At 40.1% G+C, this 25,350-nt stretch overlaps 1 protein-coding gene across 9 annotated transcripts in view; it reads left to right on the top strand.

Annotated features, from left to right (window-relative positions):
* Positions 1-25,350, top strand: part of PARD3B (par-3 family cell polarity regulator beta) — a 531,684-nt gene that overhangs the window by 461,813 nt on the left and 44,521 nt on the right. For all 9 annotated transcript variants that reach the window (XM_064434188.1, XM_064434182.1, XM_064434186.1 and 6 more), the window contains one exon: positions 19,152-19,287. In XM_064434188.1, coding sequence (XP_064290258.1) covers positions 19,152-19,287 — 136 coding nt within the window. The remainder of the gene's footprint in view (positions 1-19,151; positions 19,288-25,350) is intronic.

The raw sequence follows: 25,350 nt of genomic DNA, 5'->3' as shown, positions 1-25,350 counted from the left end.
CTGTAAATACCACTGTCTGCATTGGTGGTGATGCTTTGACCTCCTTACTACAGAGCTTGAAAAGTCTTGTGCTCTTAGTGACATGTTCTGGCTCCAGAAGTGAATAAGCAGAAGTCTCATTCTCTTTCTTTGAATGCTGTGACAAATATATTATCAATCTAAATGTGATAGGGCTTGAGAATCCCTCCCAAAATTTGTACTCATTAGTCTGACTACTGGTATTTTTTCCATGTCTGTGTGGCTTCTGAAAGAAGTGTTCTTTCATACCTTTTTGCCTTTAATCTGCGCTCTGCCCACTATCTCATTACTATTAGCTGTGGCAAATATACCAGATGTCTGAGCAGCTTCATTGTTCTGTTGTTTTTCTTTTCCAGACTCTAGTGCATAGATAGATGTTAATTTCTCTTTTGTGTTAAAACTCGCCTCTGAGGAATAAGATTACCAGTGTTCAGTCTTTGGCCGCTAGATACTGAGGTCTCATATCTTTTGAATGCTTTGTCTCAGTTAGTGTTTCTACTAGCTCAGTGCATTTAAAGTCACTGGTCTGTTCTTCTAAAATGCCCATGGAACCTTAAATTAATATCCCTTGACTTTAGGAAAATAATTTTAATGTGTTTTTAAAACGTTTTCTTTATTCCCAGCGTTGAGTAATGATACAAAGACACCTGCTCTACCAAGTGGGTGGAAATTGAAAATCGTGCCAAGAAAAATGCTGTTTCTCAGAAAAGATCAAAATATGCATTGTTTAAAGCATGGCATAAACAAAATAGGTTATGTAAGAGTCGTGGGCCCATGTTTGGGATGAGATCACTCACTTTTGGGTGCATACCTTTTCTACTAACAGTACTTAATGCTTACATGAATTACTGCTTTCCCCACCAACTTTGAGAAAGATAGTTAGAAAGATACAGACACTGTATCAGCACAGTTCCCACCATGGCCACTGGTGTGCTTGAGTAACACAGCAGTAGGTCCAAACCTTTAAGAAAACGCGTTTCCTTAAAATGGGTCAGAGAACAATTGTTCACTTTACAGGTAACAAATGTGGACACCTTGGTTTTGACATTTTTTTAAAGTACAAATTATGCCATTTGTATAGTTACATAACACAGAAATTGTAAATTTATGTTGCACGATCTGAAAAGCAAATTATAGCAGGTGGGATTTGTGTCTGCTGCTCAGAGAGAAAACTGATATGCAAGACCTGTTTCTATCAAAGTAAATGGCAAAATCTCTGCTGATTGAGATGGGAAATCAGAATTGATTCCCCTACCTGGTTCTCCCTGGAAGAATGAAGTGATATTTTCTTTTCTGTTTTATACTTACTAGTTTCACTGCCAGGTTACTGAAATTTGAGCATTTCTGCCATACGTCTGCATGACTGTTTTTGTTAAGTGTTTTTATTACCTTTTGGCCTGTTCTTTACATCATGCTATTGACAAATGATTTTTGCTTTTTTTTACCCCAAAGTTTAGAGCACAGAATACGGAAAAGTCAGAAACATTAATTGGACTAGACTGCAGCATTTAAAGTAACCTATTCTATCGTCCATTTACTTCCCACATGAAATGAAAACTCTATTTTGATCTGAACTGTCACAGATAATTTCTGCACATAAAACACATCCAGAGACAGCTTTCAAATGGAGTTGTCACTTCTTATTTAGCAGGCTGGGGACTCTCTATTGTTGTCAAACCCTCTTTGCAAAAGCATCACTAACACACTGGTTTGCACAGTTATATGTAAGAGGAGGAATGGTTGTACAGCTTCCATGAAACAAAAAATTGTATGTAGCTGTTGAAATACTCTGCAGCTGAACTTACCTTCTGTTTAAGAGAAAATTCCTTTTTTTTTCCTGTATGATTACTATTTTTGAGCAGATTTTCATGCTGTGTGCTGGTGTGAGGAGGGGTTGTTTTTAGTGTGAATAGTGACAATTACCATTTAAAAGCTAGTAGCCAACATTCTGTTATTTTCCCTGACCTGTCCTGGACCAGAAGTTTGGCTTTAATCTCTTCACAAATTTCAAGAATTCTTAAGCAAGCGCACTGGGAATATCTCTGAGTTGTGAGTACAGAACTGCTGCCTCAGAGTGTATTCCAGCCAAGATGCTTAGGCAAGGCTGTAGGGCACTTGTTTCCAGACTGCTATTCTGATGGTGGCCAACGTGGCCATCTGGTGAGGCCGGCTGGAAGACCCAGCTAGGGCATCATAGAAGAAGATGTCTTAAAACTTGGGAACTACTATTCTTCAGACTTTATTTTCATAACATTTCATTTGCTTTCGCACGTGATGTATTTTCATAAAATAAACTTGCCTCCTGGCCTCACTTGCATTCTCAAAAATGTATGCTCTTGGAATAAGCAGTTAAGTTAAATAATAGTAGTGTGTTATTTTTATGCCATTTTCCTCACAAAGTTGGAAAATTGACCAGGATTAGGGGGTGAAAAATTTGGTTTGTATGATGAGATGTCCTTCATTGCTGTCTCCACAAGTACTTACACCGGATTAAACAGGAAAACACAAGCTGGCAGAATGCTCTTCTGACCTAATTCTACACCACAACACAGATAGGAGACTATCTGCTGATCTAACTGATAAGCATGACTTTGTCAAATCCAGATGGATGTGAAAGGAGCGAAACACAGATGAGGCCCAAGAGCCAGGGTCCTGCATTTTCTGCAGCTGCCTGAATCCTTTAGATATCTTCACTCTGCAGCTGGGGTTGGGGGGCAGGACTGGAGGGAGGGAAGCTGCCTGATGTGTGGAATCTACAGAAAAACAAAATTGAAAGTTAGTGCCTTAAACATTACTGGCCAAAGCAAATAGCCTGTTTTAAGGACCATATCTTCTGTAATGAAGCAAGAATACAGAATGGAAATCACATTCTGATTTCTGAGCTGTATGCCAGAAGATTTGAGGCTTCTTTGTTCAATTTGTCTCCAAATCCCTCTTGGAGAGTGATGTGATGGGGAGGGGGTTTCTCTGTTCCTGGTTTTGCCTTTAAATGTGCTGTATTCATGAATCAAATTTAGTGGCTATCCCATGGGGAGCAGTGAATTAGATAGGGAGGAAAAAGGGTAGTTTGGTGCATTAGTGGAGGGTATACTTAAATGCAAAAAAATGAGGGAAGGAGAAATTGTATGGTCAATGTGCTTAAGTTAGAGATAGGGCACATCCATGGGGTTTTAACTTTGGTTATTGCAGGAAAAACGCAGCAGATGGAAGTGCTCTTTCTTTCATTGGGCTAGCTTGCTTTCCTCTCTTTTGTTGGGACAAGTGTACAGACCTGGACTGGATTCAGCATACCCAACTATCTGCTGCTCCAGGAGACTCTGATCCCCATTTGTGATGGTTGGCAAGCTTATAAAGTTGAGGACTAGGAAAGCGAAGGGAGGTTTGTCCTTCACTGGAAACACTAATTTTGCAGGCTGTGTTCTCACAGTGCATACTCTTTATAGTAAGTTACCTGACACAAAGCAGCTTGGTCCTATTGTCCAGTCGCTCTATCAAGTTGTTAGTTCTTAATAAAGAAGTGTATATTCTGTCCACAGTGACTTTAAACAGCATTGAGGCTCATAAACTCTGGATTTGTCATTGTAGCCTGCGTGGGCATGTTACATTTGCCTCCTTCCTAAAACATCAAGTATCATTGTCAGGCATCCTGTGGACCAGTGTTGTTTCCATATTATCTTGTGCTCCTCCACCTGCTTGTGCTGATTCCATTGCTCTGCTGTGCGTGGTCACAGGACTGTCTATGGATTATACATCTGTTCAGAGCCTATTGCAAGGAGAGTTTCAGAGGCAGCCCCTGCAGGTTCTTCCCCTGCGGTCCAAATCAGCTGGTCAGTGGCCTGCTCCAGTTCAAGGGTGATGTGTTTTGGTTAATCTTGGTGTGTCCTGAGAGCACAGCACCATCGAAGCACCCCAAAACTTCAAAGCTTGCTTTTCTGCAGCTCTGCTTTGAAAACATGAAGCAAACATGTCCGGCAGCAATGCCATTTACTGACTCCTGAGAATATCCTAAGTAGTGGTCACACCCTCATTTCAAAGGCAATATATGGGGCCATTATCTGAGCAAATACAGTGCCTGTCACTGAAAATCCATTGATGATGATGAATTCTAGTTACTGATGACTGCAGCCAGATCCACAATGGTGAGTAGGGGGTAAAACATTATCCCTTAAGCTCTGTGAGTTGCTCTCTGTAAGCATGTCAGGATTTCACAAGAGCTCAAGGAAAAAATATATATAGGTTTAAAAAAAATTTAAACCCCTGGAATCTCAGGGAAGAGGTGAGGAAAAAAGGAGACAAGGAAAGAAGAAGGAATAACAAAAATAAACAAAACATCCTTCAGGGGGAGGGGGGAAAAGCAGATTTCAGAAGAGAAAACATTAAGGATTTGAACAATGGCAGGATGTTCTCTTACAGAATGGCAGAAACATTTATCTGTGTAGAAGAGTAAACTTGGGTTGGAAAAGTTTCAAGAGTTTCAGAGAAAGTTGAATTTCTTGGTTATCTTCAAGGAGATACATGCAGGGAAACCATGGAAATAATATACTGCTAGAAATATTCTAGATCTGTGGTGGGATGAGGGCATTTGTGCTTTAAAATGCTACCATGTAAGTATTGGTTTAGTGTCCTGAATGTCATGTTAAATGTGTTTAACTTGTATGAATGTGAAAGAGTTCAAGATTTTCTTGTTTCCAAGTAACTTATGTTTGTGTGATGTGACACTACTGTATACCATATTTCAATAGAAAATGTGCAATTCCAGAGGCAGGCCATCTCTAGATCAAGGCTTGATAAAGTTACCCTTCCCTAAAACAAATATCTTTTTTTTGGAAATAGAGGCAATTTCATGTCCTCTCATTTCCACAAATTGGTGAAAGAACAGTGTGTTTTATGTATTTCGAGTGGAAACTTAGGGCTAGAAGCAGAGCACATTCTGAATTGCAAAATGCAGATGGGTGATACTTCTGTTCTTCCCGCTGGACACAAACACCAGGTCAGCAGTTATCCCTGCCTTGTGCTCTGACAGGAGCCTTGCCAAACATCCTCTCAATGGGGAACTTCAACAGTCATCTGAAGCCACTGTGCAAGTGTCCTGAGCACGGATGATGGGTTCTTTTGTTTATTTGTCTTGTTCATGTTTCAAAATAGAGGTGGCGGGAGATGGTATTTGTTTTCTTAGTGTTGACTCAGAGTACCTTTGCCATTAACCACAGCCCCTGCTCAGCCTTTTCTGCAGTGCTCACTTGTCAGCTTTGACCATGTTCCCCAGAGTGAGATTTCTCCTCATTTTATAATGAGGAACAGGACGTTCAGGTTTTTCCATGTGTTGCCACCAAAACCAATATTACAGCCAGACTCAGCAGCAATGATGGCAGCACACAATAATAACCATCCCACATGCGATTTAGATTAACTGCTCTTCTGTTTAGTTCATATAATGCCTCAACAGCATGATCTGATTTGCTGTTTTCACATAATCCATCATTAATTCTTTGAGTTACAAAATGACATTTTTTAGTAGCAGATGGAGGGAAATGGGCTCCCCTACATTCAGAAGGGAACTTCACTTTCTCCAACTTCAGTTATTTTGCTTTATTTATCTGACTTTTTTTAAAATGTGGTTTCATTTTACAAGTATGAGGATTTTGGGGAGCGGTAATGCTTCTATTACAAGTGTTGTCTTTAGTGCTGCCTTTCAGCATAGGTGGAATGAAGTAGTAATCACTGACCACGGGCCTCCAGCTCTGAGGGTAAGGGAAGAGAGGAGTGGGTGTTTTGGCAGCATGCACAGATTGCCTCTTCCTCCATCTGAGGAAAATGCTGTTGTGGCTGCCAGAGGAAGCTTTTGGGCTTGTAGAGGACAGCTGTGGCACCCACATGGCTCCTGTCAGTGGTGGCAGCAACAGGAATAGGAGCCATAATATCAGTGCTCTCCTACCTCCGGCAATGCAGGAGAGCAACTAGGAGCAGCTCTCTGGGGAGTCAGAATTGTTTCCAGAGCTTGGAGAAAGAGGAGAAAGGCAGTAGAGGTAGAGAGTTGCAAGGAGGTGGGGCAGGCTCTCTCCTTCCCACCCTTTCCAGGCATGACAGGTGTAGAAGCTCTGCACCCACTCTTTCCCAGTCTATCAATCCTTTGCTAATTGTCTTCCCCTGCCTAAAATCTTTTGGTCCTTGCCTGCTCTCCTCCCCTTTTCTCCTCACAGCCTGTTGGAATCTTCCCTGCCTCCCTATGAGCATTACTCTGACGTTGCTGAATTGCATTTTGCCACCCCATGAATGAGAACAAATTAAACTACTTTATCTCGATCATTTGTGCAGCAAAATGCAATTTGCTTGTGTTGCTGCAGGTCCTTGAGCCAACTCTGTTCTAGACACTTTTATCACTTTGCAATCTAATCTCCTGAATATCTCAGATCCTCTTGCATTGAGAGAAAATGTGGGTTTAAGGCAATTTTTTTTTAATCCAGCTGTGTGTTTATGCATGTACAAACCCACAGTGATATACATGTCCTCATATATGTATGTATATGTATGTACCTGTATAATAAATAAAAAATACATATCACATTTTTAAAGTCCACACCTAACTTGCTAATGTCAGCTACAGTTGATGGACAGCCAAGTCAGACTCTTTTTATAGTCCATTTCTAAAATGAAACCATAAATTTTAAACCCAGGCTTCATCATTGCAGAGAAAAAAGCTTTTCCAGCCTATTGATGAAATATAACATTTGATAGGATTTATGAGGCCCAGATTCAGGAGGATAATTTGCAGAGCACTTAAAGCTCCTTTTTCCTGCCCTTTGCCTTCCCTCCTCTCAAATACACATACCAAAAAAAGCCATTAGTAATGAAAAATTATTAAGGAAGATTTTTCTTGATTCCGTACAAATGTCAATTTGTGAGAGAGAAAGAGGAAGAAAACAGTTGCAGGAGCTCTTACAGTAAAGGGGTGTAAGTAGAGCCAGGCTGATTATATGAGAGGAATACTGGCTTTTACTGATAAATACACAGTGTGATTATTTGCTGTAATACAGCCATTTGTAATGTGTCTGTGTGTGTATGATTTTTAATAGTACCGGATGGAATTTTTTTTTTATCACATTGAGATATTCACAAACCAGCCACATAAAGTTAAAAATAAAACCAATACCCAGCTTCTTGGTATCTTGATAAAGTTTCCTTCTGGCTTGTATTACCAGAGTGATAATTTCAGAGGAAAAACATCTTCTGTAACTTGTGATCACAGTATCTGTCAAATGGTAGGAAATGAAGAAAACTGCCAGACAGTGTCAGATTTATTAACAGCTCTAAGAAAACCAAAATTAATGCATTTTCTCTTCTTTGATGGGTTGAAATGTCCATGTGCTGTACTTATCTTAATGGACAAGTGAAGGAAGTAGCACTCATCAATTAAGTCTCTCATTAAGCTGACTACAGCTTAATCTGGAGCACATGCAGGAGTACTGTGTGTGTACCAGGCTGTCCCCTCAAAGGTGTCACTGTTGTTGCTAAGGAGTGCTCATGCCACAGATGCCAGGAGCAACCTGCTGGACCAGGGAGAATGCAGTCCTATGGAGCAGGGAGGGGGACAGCCATGGAAACAGGCTGTGCCACATGTGCCTGGGGAGCTGCTGGCCTGCCTTCCATTGGAAAACTGTATTTCCACGTGTTGATAACCAATCTTCATCCATTTGGGTTGAAACTGCCTATGTAGGAGGTGTGCTGAAGCTGAATTTTTATGGAATCAGATAACAGCTGGGTTTTTTGGGGGGTCGGGGGTGTAGCTGGAAGGAGAAGATGACAAGGGGTTGTTTTGTCTGTACAAAAAGTAAAAAGCAGCAGCGTATATTCTTCCAATACTAATCTGTAGTCTTGCCATATGCTGGAATGGGGTCTTTTCATTTTGGAAGGGAACACAGCCTAGTGTTATACCAGACTGTGGCTTTTGCCACCCCTTGAACGGTGACAATTTGACTAAGTTGTAAGATTTAGAGTACTTCCCACACATGATAGAAACTTGGCTGCTAACTTCACCAAAAGTACTTGTCCTAAGCTGCCAGAGCCATACATGTTTTTCCAGTAGCAGGTTCTGGCTGCAGGGACCAGATAGACTCCTGTTGCAGGAATGAAGGATGAGGTAAACAGGGTGTTCAATGATGATCAGTGTTCCCAGGTCCTAACACCACCTTCCAGGGAGGAAAAGGGTGAGCTGCTTTGAATGTCCTAAAAAATACAATGGGGCAGTAGGACAAGAATCAGAACAGAGGAGAGGCTGGAGCAGCTAGAGGATGGGGAAAATAAAGGGGAGTGCTGGGCCAGGCCACAGTTGTGGATAATTTCTGGATGCTTTGGAGTACAGAGAAGTGTAGCAGTACTGCAGGTTTGATGCTCTGTTGGTGTGTCAGACACGAGCACCTCGAACCAGTGCCAAAATAAAGAGGTGCTGTTGGATGTCCCATGCCTCCTGCAGCCCCAGCCTCACTGGCAGGTGCTTTGGGAAGTTCTTCTGGGAGATGGGTCTCAAGGAGTGCTGGAAGGAGACATGCTGACCTAGTGGATCGGGGGGGTGTTTCTGTACTAAGCTGCCTGTGGGACAGAGATTTGCTTGTATGGGAAGCCAATAAGGGGTGGAGGAAATTGGCATCCATGGCTGAAAGATAAGGAAGGGAAAGACTTCCCAGCATCAGGATGAGAACAGAGAATTGAGGCAGCAAGATAAAAAACAGCTGGGAAAGGATTGGTCAAGTGTGTCTCTAAACATGGCAGTTGAAAGCATATGAGAATCATTCTGTAGAGGCAGAGGTGAGCCTGAACCAGAACACTTGCTCCAGCATTTCTGGGACTCCCAGCCAAACACAGAGAGATAGGTTTCATCTTCCTTTCCCAGGCAAGGTATGCCAAAAAATGGTTCTGTAGAGTTTGAAGATTCCATTATTTAATTTTTTACATTTGAATTTAGCATTTTTCAAAGCAATTACTAAAAAGGAGTAGGGCTTACCTTCAGACTTAAAACCTCTGTTCTCCAAATGGAAAAGCAAGAGTAATTTCCTATCAGAAGTGCAGTGGAGCTGCAGCTATAAGAAGGAGCTAGAAAAACCATGTATGTCACTAAGCCCAGGAGCTTCCATTGCCTGCATAATGCAAAGCAAAAAGTTGCACTGCTAACTTGAGGCCTCCAAGTTCAGAAATACTTCTCAGAAATGCAGTTTGGCTTATAAAGAGATGAATTCTATTTATGCAGAGCTTGTGATGGAAGTGGGTTGAAGGAATGTGTGCTCCCCAGTCTGTGAATGCAAACTTAACAACAGTGGTCCCAGGACCCAGCTGCACTGAGGGAAGTGCCCAAGGGGGGAGGCTGCTGGAAGGGTAGGTAGGGTGGCCTTGGAGGCAGCAGAACTTTGCAAAAATCCATCTATCACTTCAGCATCTGTCAGGGTTTTTGTTGAGCAATAACCACAAGCTAAATTTGCCATATATAATTCCAGAGAGAAGTCAGTGGTAACTGATGTTTTGATTTTTGAGTGTGTTCCTGTGAAACTGCTCAAGTCGCAGTTGTAGTTTGGAAATGCTGCCCTATCAGAGAACCAAAATGAATTTACTTTCAGGGCTGTCCCATGGTAAGATTGTCATACAATTTTTAGCCCCATGCACTATCACAATGTAGAAAATATAACTACGCCTGTTTTGCACAGCTGTTAAATGTTTCATGTGTCATTTTAGTATATATTCTGAATAAGTGATCTTCAGATCATGGCACTGGAGTTAGGATGTTCTGAAGAGTGCGTTTGGATTATACCCTCTGCAAGAAGCCCCATGTGTTAAAAGAGTCATTCGAGCACCCTCAGCAGTGCTTCTGCTTTGCTGTGCCTTGCACTCACAGCTAGCAAAATGAGCTAGAAAAAACTTCACTTGTTGTCTTTGCTTTTCCTTAGCTTGTAGTTGGAGTGTTAAATGCTTTCTGTATGAGGCTTACACACTTCACCTTGCATGTGCCAGTGGCTTAATAAGAGCATCTGCTGTCTTTCTGTAGCAAATCTGATGATTTTTCTATGCACGTATATTTAGTTGTGCATATAAATAGAACCCAGGCACTGTTAGATGCATATGAAAGCGAACGTCAGATTGAAATGGTAACATATGAGGTTTTCTGCAGTTCCATTTATGAAGTATCGAGTTAAAAACAAAGCTGTGAAGTAGCCAGAAAACTTTTTAGTTCTGCAGCCAAAGGCATATGCTTGTACAGCCTAACCTAATTAGGTCCCTGATATGTTCTTAGAATGGTCAGTATTTCATGGGTTGTATCCTTGTCTGCGAGCTGGTTTTTCATTATGGTTGGGCTTTTACACAGCAGAAAGTAGGAAAGCACTGCTCCAGATGTCTGGCTCCTTTCACCGACTTTGTTGCTGTCTACAGCAAAATTTCAGTTTTAACTCTACAGAGCAAATTCCCTTTGAATCTTTGGATACCCTTAAACAGTATAGTACTGCAGTATGTGTAAATGTCTACAAAGTACAGTGATTGGAGTGGCTGGTTTAAGAGGAGCTATAAAATGGTTCCAGCTGGAGTGCATTCTTGAGGTAAGCTCAAAATGCACTCCAAATTGTCAGCACACTACTCAGAAAAAACACAAGAAACAAATCATCTTTAGTGTGCTTTGCTTCCCTTAATGCACATAAGGATGGTGTAAATGGAAGCTGGTCAATTTTCAACAGTTTGTGTAAAATTGTCCCTAGGTTTTGCTTCTGTACTTCAGCCTTTGTGAATAAATGCATCACACGGGGTTGTAAGTATACCTGTGTGTATTTCTGTGCTCATAATGCCGTCTATATTTCAATAAGTATTGTGTATCTGTCCATTAATATTTATATGGAATGGAGAGCTTTGGTTCTTGCAATTTTTAATAAACATTGATGGTGTTACTAGTTTATACAGAGCATTCAATATGCTCCATCAAAATGGCAGCTCTAATTAGGTTCCTTGAATTAGCTAATGGATTTTGAGAAAGATAGCTTACAAAGCTCTTACAGCTGTCCAAGATACTCCTGCCATGGCAGAAAGACAAAAGGCCGCTGGAAGCTGCAGATTTGAAAGCGTTAGAAATGCGACTGACAGTTTAAAATGATAAATTACATTTGTATTTTTTTTCCTGTAAAAGTCCTAACATTGGATTAATGTTATCCTTGTAGTGACCATTTATTAAAATACCCACAAAAATCCAACTTTATAGTAAGGATATGTTTTGGCTCTGGGAGCTGTGCTTTACCCTGATGCTTTGTACACAATGTGAATTCTTTTTCATTTTTAAAATGTAAGTTATATCTGTCACTGAATTACAGACACAGAGAACGTGTTTTTTTAGTTGAGGTTGAGTTGTCTACCTCTTCTCCAGCTAAGCCAGGTCTTAAAAAAGCAAACCACATAGAGTAGTAGCTGCTGCCATTCTGCCAGTGGCATAGATTGGCATGTATGTAACAAAGAGCAGATGATGCAGTCTCTAGTGTGAAACTTGGAGAAGTAATTTCTGAGAGACAATAGATGGTTACTCTGGACTTTGAAATTTTCAACAAAATATGTTTTAGAACATGGGCAGCAGCATCTACTGTAAGGGAATTCTTAGATCCTCAATTTTTCTCTCACAAGGGAGTGCAGGGATGAAGACTGCACTGAATAGTCACCTTCTCTCCCTGCTGCTTTTGCTTTGTGTGTGGTAAAGAGAATTCCTGAGGGACTCATGAATGGCTAATTCATTGGAAGTTTGTAAAGTAGTTATTACTTCAGTTTTAGTGATAAGTTTAATAAACAGTAGTGCAAAAAGCAATAGCCTGTAAGTGAAAAAAACCTAGCTGCCAGTTCCAGGTAGGTATGATAGTCTTTAAGAAATAGAGTTACATTGCTACACTGGAGTTCAGCATTCTGCATTTGCTTTGTTGGATTGTTAAAGCTGCTGTAAATGGAGTTTGGAGGGCTGAAAATCTGCTCTGTGTTGATGTGACCTATCTATTGTAAATATGCCAGCTGCTTTACATCAGTAAAGTAAAATACCCCCTCCCATGCTGTGTTGTAATACAAAGTGCCAAAAAAGGCAATTTAAGTACTTTGCCGCGTAAATCCAGATGAAATTACCTTGGAGAGAAGGCCTTCAATTATGCCTCACACGTGACTTCTGCATGATGGATAAAAGGCATAATTGATATCATCTTTAGTGAAGAAACCAGAAACTGTTGCATTGTCTAGAGGCTACTGAAAATACCAGGAAAATCTGTTTTTCATTATTTTCATTGTGTGTTGTTTATAGAGAGTTTGGTTGTTGTCAGCAGCCGAGTCCCTAATCTCCCTGCTTTCCTAGCCCTTCAGAGGCAAGTGCACATCTCACATCAACAAGATAGCAGTAAACTGGTCCCATGCCAGAAACAGACATTGTCATTAACCAGCCTGAACTGGAAAGGCATCTTTTTTTATTATTAGTTAAGATCTGGTGATTGCCTTCTTTGATGAGGCACAATACATTGATCAGAGAAAAAGAAAAAAATTACCTTTCTTTGAAATAAGGATGACAATCTGGCTACAAACAAGAAAATGCCTGCCTTTTTCTCCTTCCTTTCTACTTGATTGCAAATAATGTGTTTCTGTTAGAGTAGCATATACCATATCTGCTTACAGTGAAGTTAAACCTGAGTGTGCCAATTTTGTTTCCATAAAACAACAAATTATGCTATACCTCCCATTATTCCTGGCCAGCTGTAGTCAACTATAAGTTATAAAGGAGAGTAGTGGAGATGAGAAGTGGCTGGTTTGAAAAGATGATGCTCATTTGAATGTCTAGGCCGTCTGCCATGACAAACAGGAAAAGGTGTTGTATGTCATGTGAAGGAAGGGAAACATAAAAGGTTGCCTTGTGTCAAGCCACTGAGAGATATTTTATAAACAGTTTGGAAAAACTGAAAGTGATACAAATCTGTTGGTCTCAATCTTCAAATGGTTCTTTTGAGGTTTCTGTAAACATATTGTGAGCTATTTGGGGAAAGAAAAGGTTAATGACATTGCTAATTCATATCATGCAAGGTTCTCTTTCCTTCTTTCTTCCTAATAAGTCTGTAGGAACCTGAGAATATCGTCTTCTCTCTTTCCACTAAGCTCCTAATGTCAAGAGGTCAGTAGTGATGTTACAGGGTCAATAGGACTCAATTTACCTCCAGACAAATGGTAGTCATGTGCTGCCCTAGGAGGCTTTGACCTTTTGGACAGAAGTGGTTGTACTGCTTTTATGTTCGCCGAAAGAATTGAAAGGTGACAGCGGATGTTCCACTGAAGCACAGTTATGAGTTTTTAAAATATTGTAAAACAGATTAAGATTCTAGGACTTTAATATACAGGTTCAACTAAGTGTAAATGGCTTCTTTAGTGTAATTTGTTTTTCTGTAGTTTGTTGATGATTCTTTATATAGGTATTTATGTACCTCGAGAGAAACACATCCATCTAATGCTGTCTCACAGTCAGTCCATCTATGCAAACCTTCTCAGACAGTCCTGCCTAAGTGGAACAGGGCTCAAAGTCTACCCACCAGTCACTTTGCACAAGTGTCCAAACCAAGTGTCCTCATAAAGCCCCTCTCCATTAAGAAGCACAGAACATCAAGTATGTTCCTCCTCACAGCAACAAAGTAGGTGTTGTGGAGGACAATAAAGCCATCTGCACAGTTCCAGTTCCTAGAAAGATGTTCTTAACTTGGGTCCTCAGTGTGAGGCGTGTGCAGCCAAAACCCGGGCTGGCTTTGGCTGAACATCAGAGGTGGTTCCTGAACCTGCAAGGCAACATCAGATGTCAGCAAGGCATTTCTGACAAGCCTTTCCTTGCAATACCATTTCCTTACTCAAGTACATATGAAAACAACAGTTGTTCATTTCTCTCTAAAATCTCTTTCTCTTGATGGTCACAAAGATGTAAGCTGAATTACAGTAGAATTATGTTCTTATCACTGATTTTCTTTTTATCACTTCCCACCATTCTTTTTATTCCTTCTTACTACTGAGATTGCAAAAATATCTTCATAAGGAATGTAATACTTCAGGGTAGAAATGCAAGGGCTGGAATTGAAAGAGAAACTTACTCAAATATTTATTTGTTATAACTTCAAAATGGAAGTTTTATCCTAAGTGAAAGATACTCTTACATCCTCTGTTGGACACCCTTAAACTGTGTATCTTTGTAGACCACTGTGTTCCTTTCAGTATGTAAAATCAGTTTTGTTTTTTAGCAGGTCATGAATGGAAGATTGTCCATTCTCTAAAGTCTGTGAATCACGTTTTGTCTTGGATTTGTTTGTTCATGAAAAATTCTCTGAAAGGATAATTTTCCTTTTTCTTCTTTTTTGTTTGCTTGTTTTGTTTTATTTTGACTTGGAAGCACCAGTTGTTTGCTTAGGGGACTGACAGTCAGCTGGGTGAAATCAGTGTTTGAAAGAAGTGGCTGTCAAAAAAGCCCTGTGCAATATTAATGTGTTTAAGAAAACCGCTGGAAACAAAATGTTTATTGCCTCTTTAAATGTATGTTTATATATAGCTTTAAGTGGTTCATCGTACTTTGTATGTGCAACACTTGTTTTTAATTTTGTGTTATCAAGAAAGCTACAGTAAGAAGTCACTAATTTAAAAAATGGCATTTGAACTTGAATGATGGAAATACAGATTAGCCGTCCAGAGGAAGAACACAGAGGATATTTTACTGTGTAAAACCTGAGCCATACATATTAAATACTGATTATGGTGTTTTAATTCTTTGGAAAAAAAACCACCCTAGTCTGTCCTATTGAATATATAATATTATTGCTATGGTGCTTGTTCGTCTCTCTCTTCAGAGGAAATGGAGCGAAATTTCACAGTCATATTTTACATAATGTCAGAGAGCTGGGAGCTCAGTCTCTCCTACATTATGGTTCCCCTTTTGTCTTGGGCTGTCTGTTCCAGCTGTGTTGGTTGAGAGGCTGTTTGGAAGCCTTTGTCCCTTTGCACTCGCAGTGGGCAAGGTGGGCTCTGTGTGGTGCTTCCGACAGGTGCAGGCACAGGGAGGGGAGGGTGAGTTCTGGCCATTGTTTATGCAGTTGTGGTACAGCCCCAGCAGCTGGACTAGAATGATTGTGTTGGTTCAAACGATAGCACAGAGTTGCTTTTCTCCTTCTCCCAAGCCAGAAGAAGTTCTTACTCTCCCAATAAGGACTGTGTTTATCAAAACTACAGAATGACTACAGGAATGTGCTTTTTGCTCTTTTGAATGTTGACATAAGTTTTTTTGGTTTTTTTCTATTAAAAAAAACCACCTTGCAGTGTTTGCAGCTTATTGGAAGAACTGTTGAACTTCTCTTAAGTTTGTTTATGGCTTGGGATTTTGGACATGTTTCTTACTATTGTTTGAAATCAGCACCTGACTCTTCACAACTCTTTTTGAAGTTTCTCAGAGATTCATTCCTACACATAGACATTATTTTAGAACTTCCCAGTGTCAGCTGCTTGTGAATCAGTCTCCTTACATGTAGCACAATTTCAGGAAATTGTTCTGAAAACAACTGGAAAATGCTGAGCGAACAGTTCTCTCACAGTCTTGTGACACAGAGAAGTCAGTGAGTACATTAAATTTTTGATCCTGGGAACGTGTGGTGGTGGGGGAAGTGGTAAAAGTGTGGTTGCATGGTTCTCTGAAGAATGTATAGCACAGCTCCAGAGCCATGTCAGGGAAGCAAGTGCGCACAAAACTGTACATATGATGAGGACTGTAATATTTATATCTCCTCAAGGAGAGAGCCCTGCATTAACTGTAAAGCTACTGTAAAAGAAATCTCTCTGCTGTACTTACCAGGCTTGCTGAAAAGCTTCAGAAAGTGTCCTTAATATACACTGACTTTGATTGGAGTATTGTTTCTATATTTCTTCTGTAAGCTCAGGTTCCTTTACAGTATAAATAGTCATGCATCTGAAACATTTGAACTGGTATTCATCTGCTGTTTCCCTGTCTGAGAACCACTATCTGATCAAACCAATATTTTTTAATTATGTATTTATAGGCAGATGGGAGAATAGTTTACAGTCAATGTATGATCTTCTCTGCAAATCTTGGAATATTGTGTTGGGTTTTTTTTAATATTGCCTTATCAGTTTCTTTTTTTTATTACTGATGACTTCATTCTGTTTGAATTCAATGCTTCAGTTTCTTTGGGGTAAACTAATAGATTATGTATGCGATATTTGCACAGTGCTGATTGAATTCATCTGGTGAGTTTGAATGTGGTTCATATATTCACATAATTGTCAGGAGCCAAGTTGAAATTCAGAGCTGTTTCATGAGCATTGCACAGGGCATCATATTTATCTCACTTTACTCAGGAGTGGGTAAAACTTCTATGGTAAGCTAGAATGCAGCTCTTTCAAAAGCCAGTGTCTTTTACATTTGTGCCTGTAAACTAGTGGAGAAAAAAATTGTGGAGCTTTAACTTATCCTGAAAATATGAAGCGGATGTACTGACCAACCCTCTGCCTACCTGTTCCCTTCAGTTTTCTAACAAATTCTGAACCTGCTGGCCATTTTTAATCAGACTTGATTGGTGACTTGATGTTCAGGAGATACTGGAACACAAAGTTTCACTAAGTGCAAATAAGCAGCCTGCTAAAGGGGCCCAGATGAATGCTCTTGCTGGGGAGAAACGCTGCAGTGTGAACTGTTATCAGACACGAGAGAACCCACAGGAGAGAGGCACAGGAAATCAGACTTCACGGAGCTGCTTGTTTCCACAGAGATTATGCTTGTGTTTTCACACTAATCCAGATGGATAACTTTCCATGTGCTGCTATCTTTCATTTAAATGTTCCTACTCATTCTCATGGTTAGGGTTTGTAGTTTAATACTGCATGGCAGAGGTTTTCCAAAGCAAGATCTGTCAGGCCCTGTCTTGTAATATATATAATCAGCTTGAACTCTGCAGCACTTCCACTCGCTGGCTCAAAGGGTTTGAGCAGAAGGAAGTTCACCTGCAGGAGACCTACAGTCAGGTCCTGATTGGCTTGCAATATATCAATCTCAGATTTAATTGGAAAGGGGGGTGGGGAACCCAATGTATGTGGTATTTTCAGATTGTCTCTTCAGCCGGAGTACCTGGTGGTAGAAAGTGGGTTGGACCACTGGTGGCAGGTGCTGTACAGTTTGCAGAGAGCTGCAGGAAACCAGGTTGGCTGGAATCAAACTGGACCTATTGCCTGTATTTGAGTGTTTGCCTCTTAACTAGTGCTGCTTTGGGCTATGATGTTGACAAAGCAACAGGGACAATACTGGGGCCTTATCTGTATGTTAGCAGTCCTCATTAAACAATTTATTCACGAGTAATGTCAGGAGATTTCACAGGTATTGTAGTGCTCATAAGCTATGGACGAAGCTTCACTGTTCTAAGTGATAGTCCCCATTAGCTGGACCTCAGTTTCAGTGTTTTGCAAACTGGGAATGGTTCTCCACTATTTGACAAGAATTAATGCAAGGAACAGAGGCATTTATCTATGGAAGGAATAAAGGTGAAGAGGGAATATACTTTTTTCCTCTCAGTAGTCCACAGAGTTTGTGCAAGCTTTCTGCACTGTCTTGGCAGATCATGAGAAAGATCTCATGTGCTCTGGAAGATTTCAGTAAGTCAGCCAGAGAAGCTTGAAACCTCTGGGACTTTATAGAGCGGATGGATAGCTTAGGCTTCAGGAAAGGAAGTAATTTGATTTTTCATGGAAACATACTGATGCTCCAACCCTAACTGCATATTCAGTTGCATTTGCAGCCTATGTGGAATTTCTCTTAATTGGTAGTTAATTTCCATCTAGATTGCTGATACATACTAGAAACTAAGTATTATTGAGCTGATGGGTTAATGTCCAATATTTTGTGTGTGCTGTCTAAATTCTGTTTGCTATGCAAATCCTAGAAAGGGCTTCCCAGGATTTTGGCATACTCGTAGGGGAGCATGATGTAGCAAGAAGCTCCACTGAGTCTGTGCTCATGTGAGCAAATCTCTGTCTCTATAATCCACTGATGGTGAGGCAGAGTTAAGGTTATAGATTAAGAGAATATACAGTGCTGCAAAAACAATGGTTTGAGTTTAGGAGCAGCCACAAATCAATTCTATAATTAATAATTCCCTGTGAATGCCAGTAAATGCTACTTAGCCATGCACTCAGTACTCACCCCAGTGCTGACTACAACAGAGCTGAAAATATCTGCAGGAAACTTTTTATTTTTTTTCATTTTAAATATGAACAAAGTCTTTTTAATTCTTAGCCATTTTCAGGATTTTATTTAATAGTTCCTGGTTATAGCTTGAGCTTCCACAGTTGTACAAGTCCAGCTGTAAGGTTTTGGAAGGCTCACTAGGGTCAAAACCCACAGAAAGGCATGTGTTTAACTTGATAAACTAAGTATCTCCACTGGATTTACCAGAGCAGTTTGCAGTTCTGTATACAAGTGAGTCTTTGTGGATTACTAAGTGAATTACTGCTTAATTACCACTTTAAAACTGTAGTGTCAAAATTTAATAGTGTGCTTTCCCATCTCTCTTCCCTGCCCTGGATTTTCATGGTTGATGTTTGAGTTCTTTGTATAACTGGGAGGGAGTTTCAGTGTTTTTATGAGACAAAACTTTTCTGTGCTTCTCTGTGAATAATAGTTTATTCTTTACCTAGAACATATGTAATTTTTGGTAAATTCCACATTTAGCATGGGAGCAAAAGAAAACATTTTTTGCCAGCTTATCATCATCATCATCATTATTATTAAAATATGATAGTCATTTATAGCTGCTCACAGGAATGTTAAAAGTTTTCTTGTGCTCCCCCATCTGTCTGCATCCATCTGTTGTCTCTTGTCTTGTACTGGAATTGCTAAGTTCTTTGGACAGGGATAGCCTTTTTTAAAAACAGGAATCAAGTTCACAATTAGCAGCTTTGTCAATATACGAAAGCAAAAATAAGGCTGATATGGGCCAGTGGGAACTATGCAAATCAGGAAAATCAAACACAATCCCTTTGTCTCGGGTCTGGCAATTCTCCGTGTGTACGCGGTGCCAGATGTGTGTGTCGACAGGAGTTTCATGCAGCTTTTCTTCCCCCCTCAGTGGCTGCACAGGTGGTGGGAGCGCCGATCGCATCCAGAGGCTGCGGCAGGAGTACCAGCAGGCCCGGCGCGAGGGCCTGCCTTTCTACGAGGACGACGATGGAAGGGCGCCGCTGCCAGACTACGACCAGCGCTGGGTAGGTCTGCTTTGGCAACACTCAGAGTTAGTGCTGATTGTTTGTGTTTTCCAGAAATCTTGTATGAATTTAGGGAGTTCATAGAAATGGAGAAATCCCTATTGCCAGCCCACCAAAGAGACGACGTGCCAATGAAGTGTTGTGTCTTGGGTTAAGAGAAAATGTTAATAATGAGAACTTGGCTAAAATTAACTCGTCCATTCACTGTGTCTGATTTAGGCCCAGATTTCTTCCATTAAGCCCAAGACAGAGAGTCACTGTCAAACTTTGTCATGTGTGGTAGCATCAAGGCTTTGCAGGTGGATTTATCATCCAGTGGTTCTCTGGGTTAACAAGAGCATTAGAAGAGCAGCGTCTCACTGTGCTTAGCTGCAAGGTGACAGGGAGGAAATAGAGGCATGTCTGTCCTACCCTTCCTTCTGCACACGGGACAGCAGCAATCTGGCCTCATTATAGCATTTGTAACTTTATAAAGTGAAAAATGTAATAATTTGCTCCCCTGCATCAAATTTCTTAAAATATTCTATGAACACTATAGAACTGTTACAGGCATGGTGTATTCCCTGTTTTACATCTAGGCCTCACACTACACAGAAACATATCATCTACCCCACTACTGCAGAGTAACCTGTAACCTATAGAAAAACCAGAGATTGAATCAACAGTGCCAGATTTTTGAATCTATTAAATAAATGCAGCAGCCATAGTCTATGGGTACTCAAGAGCTCTGCCTGAGCAAGTCTTGAACTTGGACCCTGTTTCTTTAGAGGTAATTATAATCAACCAGCATTCAAAAATGTAGTTTTGATAAAATGCAATTTATGCTAAATTCAAAATTTTAGTTTAAAAAAAGACAGAATTATGTAAAAATCTTAAGAATCTCTATATCTCTGAAGTTTGAACTAACATTAGTTTTAATGTCTCCAGACTATCAGTGTGAATGCTGAAGTGAAATCTACAATGACTGCTGTAGTATAAAAAATCCTATGCAAGAGTAGACTTTATTGAAATCACAGAGAGATGCAGAGTTAAAAGGGGTGTTTTTACATAAATTATCATATATATTTGTTCATTAACTCCAAAACTGTTGTTGTATATATTATTCCGATTCAATTACCAAAAGTGTCATCTTCAGCAAAATAATTCTTTCCTTAAAGCAGTTAACTTTAATCCACTGCCTTAAATTTTGTGACCCATATTTGTGAGTCAATGTACCTGCCATTCTTCTTCTGAATTGCTTTTGTAAACTAACATTAGAATATGCATCAAATGTGTCTTCCTGTTGAAATTCTGTGTTGTGATAAGTGTCCTCACAGGCCTCAGACTGGGTCAGCACTACCTCTTCAGCAGCCTGAGGATTTCTACTTCTTATCTAAAACTGATAAAACTTTATTAATTTTCAGATGAGGTTTTGATTTATGATCCAGTGTCGTTTCACAAGATTCACAAAGGTTTCTTCTAGGTAATCCTCTATAAGCCTTTCCTGTTAGGTATAATGCCCAGAGATTACTGATTTCCAAAGCTTTGCTTTTCCCATGAGGCATGTTGTCCTTAATCAAAGCACCTGAAAGGGTGCTTAAAGTACCTTAATCATTAAATGATTCATAATAGTGGCACCAGGATTATTGCTTTTTGTCCTTCCAGTGCAGAATATTTGTAAACAGTTTTGTTATGAGGAATGGCAGTCTACTCAAAAATCAGTTTACCTTGAGGGCTTTAGTACTCTAAAATTTGTTGCTGCAACAGTTCTTCTTGTTGAAGTAGTTTATAAACTTCAAAGACTTCTGGTCTCTTCATTGCAACAATATCATCCATTGATCCATCCAGCTGTGCTTTCATAGGCACTGTCTTTTAGTCTGGAAAATACTGCAGCCACAGCTTGCTGTCTTTTGACTCATGGCTGGAAGTTCTGCTTCTGCGTGTAGTTTTACCCTTAAAATACCTATGTTACAATCTACAGAGACAGAAAAGAAGGAACAAAAATAGAATCAAAATATTAAAAAGAAAAAAAAAGTCTCAAAGCATCTTGCTACCTCAAGGTAGCTTTTAAGCAATGCCATCATTCCCACCTCGGGCAGCTGACCCTCAGACTGAACAACAGCTGATTTTTTTCCACCTTTACCTATCAGTGAAGAGATATGCTGATGACTAATTGCATAACTGTGAATAAATAAAAACTTCCTCTAATCTTCAGGAAGGATGTCAAGTCTTTCTTTAGAGAGACAACAGACAGCTGAGGAGGAGGAAAACCTTCTGGTAGAAGTTTTCTTTCTTCCCATGTGAGGTTATGGCACCAGGGAAGCTGCAGCTGGAAAAGAGATGCTGGGTCTTTGTATTCTTAAGACTCAATTAGTCCTTTCCTTACTTTTCTCAATCAACTGTTTTACCTAAGCCAACTTTCCTATGAGATGTCTTTCTAATGTACAGCAGCTGCTGTAATCACTTCCCACCATCTCATGAAACATGTAGATAAGTTGGGAAAAGCGGAGGATAATTTGAGAAGACACTATCCCATCGCAAATCAGCAGCCTCAAAAATGGACCCTGGGTCTTGTCCTCCAAAATAGTATCTGGGAACTCATGAAGCAAATTTCTATCTGATAAAGCTGACATTGACAAGTGGCCTTTAGCCGACACTGTAATGGGACAGAATTTCTAATAGAAGGGGTATTTCTAACAATCTACTTTTTTTAAGTGGGATAAATCAAGTTAAAGTGCAGAGCCGACTGAAAAGCTAGCATTGTAAGGGAAAATGATCTCATGACAGGCAATTGGGATCCATAAATGTTTTAAAAATAAGGTCAAAAATTCATTTTAAATAGGCCTGCTATTCTCTCATCATCCATTCCTCCCCCCTGTATCCATTTTCCAATTCTCCTCTGTTCTTCTCATCTGTTGCTGGATGAATTTTTTTGCTCTCTTGCGCCTTCATTCTGCTTTCTCTTCCCCACAGTCTATTCCTTTCCTTTTTGTAAGAAACTGAATAATTCAGTTTAGTGTGTCTCCATAAACAGACAAATGTATATAGCACTCTCTCTGCTATAGAGCCAGACCCTTTAAAATTATTTTCCAATTCCATTGTGCTTTGGTTTGTAGTCAAGTTTTTCATCCTTTGGACTTTCTCCACCCCTCCTCCCCCCAATCACCCACCCCCTCTTTTCAGGTTTATAACTAGGATAAATGATAAACCAAATTCTGTATGGTGGATCACAAGGCTTAAAGTAAACCTCAGCTATTTAGTCAAAGGACAGGCTGATAATAAGTATAAATATTGTCTGGGAAAATGAATGCCTTTTGTTGTCAGTGTAAAATGAGATTACCCTAAAATTTTCTGACAGCTAGGGAATATTGGGATATATCAGCTCTAAAAAGGGTTTAGGCATGTGCATGCATGCTCATGTCTTAGTGGGACATCAGATATTCAAAGCACTCATGAAGATACCCCATAAAAACCTAATCCAGGTCTCCCAAATGAGGCAGATGTTTGTGTACTATTATCATAGCTGCAGTATCAGTCAGACTCTGAAAGAACTGTGTAAGAATAAGCTGCAAGAACTTAGTCTCTCTAGGAGCTGGAAGGGCTTTTCACAGGCAGTCTCTTTCAGGGCCTTAGAGTCACAGCCTAATAGCAGATCATGAGAAATAGCTAAGGAGCTGTCAAGAGAAAGCCATGCAGTTAGCATCTGCACTTGTATTTAAGGGCATTTAAATAATGAGGAATTAATCATCTATTTGAGGATTTACTTGGATTGTCTTACAGACTTTGTACAAATCCAGTTACTTAAAACATCAATTCTTTCCTTCAGGATGGCAGTAAATCCTTGAAACTTTATCGTCTTAATGTACATTCAAGGACTACATGTAACACCAGCCACATTGCAAACAGATCTTCACCTGTTAGTGACCACAGCAGCTTCACCACAGAGAACCTTGGGTTAACTGTTTCTAAAAGCCATTTCCTTATTTGCAGATAGGATTTGCAGGCTTGTAAATAACCTAAAGTTACAAGAAAACCTGTGTCTGGATCCTGGCTGTGAACATTTCAATTGAAATAAACCTGTAATGTACTGAGTTTTGTCAGTTCCCAGTTGAGAGTAGGAAAAAAGAATCATGCTTGTGTGTGTTAAAGGCCACGTACTTTATTGTGTGCCTGGCAGGATTCCAAGCCTAAAAATCAACGAGAACAAAGAAAGGAGCATTAATAACTGCATTATTTTTCCATAATGTGTCAAAGGGTTCTGCGCTTCCTTCAGGATGAATTAGGAGCTGTTTGTACTTTTCATGATCAATTAATTCCATGTTCAGGATGTTGCATTTCAAATAGGTTAGGCTCCTAAAACACACAAACGTTTGTGTTGGACTATGGTTAGAAACCAGAATTCCAACTTCTAGAATAGTAACATTCCTGTCTTCTAGCGCAATGGGAGAAGCTGACAATTTTATGTGAAACCATATAACAGAAACTGATGCAAATTCCAGGTTTTCTGAGTCCACGGACTATTAGTAGAAAATATTAAATAAAAATAAAAGAAGAAAAATGCAATAACATATTTAAAGTATAGCTGCTTTGAAAAATACATATTGGAAGTATTTGTTGTTAGAATACTAATTAAGAGAGTACTCAAAACATTTTATTAGAATGTATGATTAACTTACTGATCAAGAACTCTTTATGGTTCCAAATTATCTCTGATTAATGAAGCTTTCGGATTGGGATGTATTACACAGAGCTGTTCTAATGAAGCAGAGTGATTTTGAAATTTACAGGCCAGCTTTTGGGGGTAGTTTTGGGGGGAAATTGTTCGGGAGAAATCCCCGCCAAACCTCATGTGAAAACTAAACTATTCCAAATGGCACATGCAAGGAGAGCCAAATTCAATTCCATTAATACGAGTAATAAAGAGTGACTTCTATAACTTGTTTGGAATCATTCCTACTTATACAAAGGTTAGATTTGGTGCAGATTATCTGAACCAGAGGGGAGTCTGAAATGCTCATGTCTTCATGCATACGCTTTGTACATGCTCTCATTTACCAGGGGAAACAGTTCTGGTACCATATGTCATCTTATCAAAGCTCATTGGTACTGTTTATACCCTGCAGTATTATGTGAATTCCCGAAATTCATCATGCCATCTATTCCACAAGGTGCCTCTGCATACAGCTGGGTTTTGTTGTTTTTCATTGCAAGGGGAAGTGATTCTGAGGAAGACAAACACTAAGGATTTCTCTTATTTCATACAAGTTGCTGAAAGAAATCAGACAAAAACATGCAGTGCTGCCAGGCTGTGGCTGTCTTTGCAGGCTCACAATACTGAGAGATTCCCAATGTGCCAGCAATCATGTCCCTTGCAGTTAGGGCAGGTTCTTCTGATGTTGCCCAAATGGAGGATTTGAGTGGGGCATTGCAGAGATCATGACAGCTGCCACGGATCAACTTGATATGATATGAAGGGCCCTAGAGGTTTTCCATTGTACACATTTTGCCTAATTTGCCAGTATGTTAAGGGAGGCAAGAAACAAATCTCTAACTGATAATTATATTGATGAGGAGAGTCTGTGAGCAGGTAATCCACACAGTTTAGTATGCTGAACAGTTACTGTGTTTGAGCATATAGCCCCAGTTCTGCAGCTTTCATCTGTTGGTTTTTTATTCTGTGGGGCTGGCACAAATAGCCTTTTTGGAGCTAGCTGTAATCTGGCTTGACTGCAGTTCTCAATAGTAGCTGGGTCTTTGCAGTTTACTTCGGTATTGGCAAGCTCCTGCCAGTATAGGCTTCAGCAAGTTTCTGTCTCCTTGTTGGTCACTCTGTAGACAGGGGACTGTGTGGCCACTTTCCCTGAGCTCGTGTGCACAGTCTGCCAAATCTCAGGCCAGTGTCACATGGGGAAGCTGCAAGAGGACTGAGATTTTAACACTGAGCCTTCTCACATGGGGCTGCCATAGCCAGTATTGTGCACCCTGAGCTTTCCCTCCCTTACTTAGCCTCAGTGATACTGCTCTGTGCCAGCTTGGTCCTGGTCCCCAGCAGCTCAATGCCCCTTACACCAATAGAATCAAATA

This window comes from Passer domesticus, chromosome 10 (genome assembly GCF_036417665.1).
Source record: "Passer domesticus isolate bPasDom1 chromosome 10, bPasDom1.hap1, whole genome shotgun sequence".
Lineage (NCBI taxonomy): Eukaryota > Metazoa > Chordata > Aves > Passeriformes > Passeridae > Passer > Passer domesticus.
This window is presented reverse-complemented; position numbering and strand designations above follow the sequence as displayed.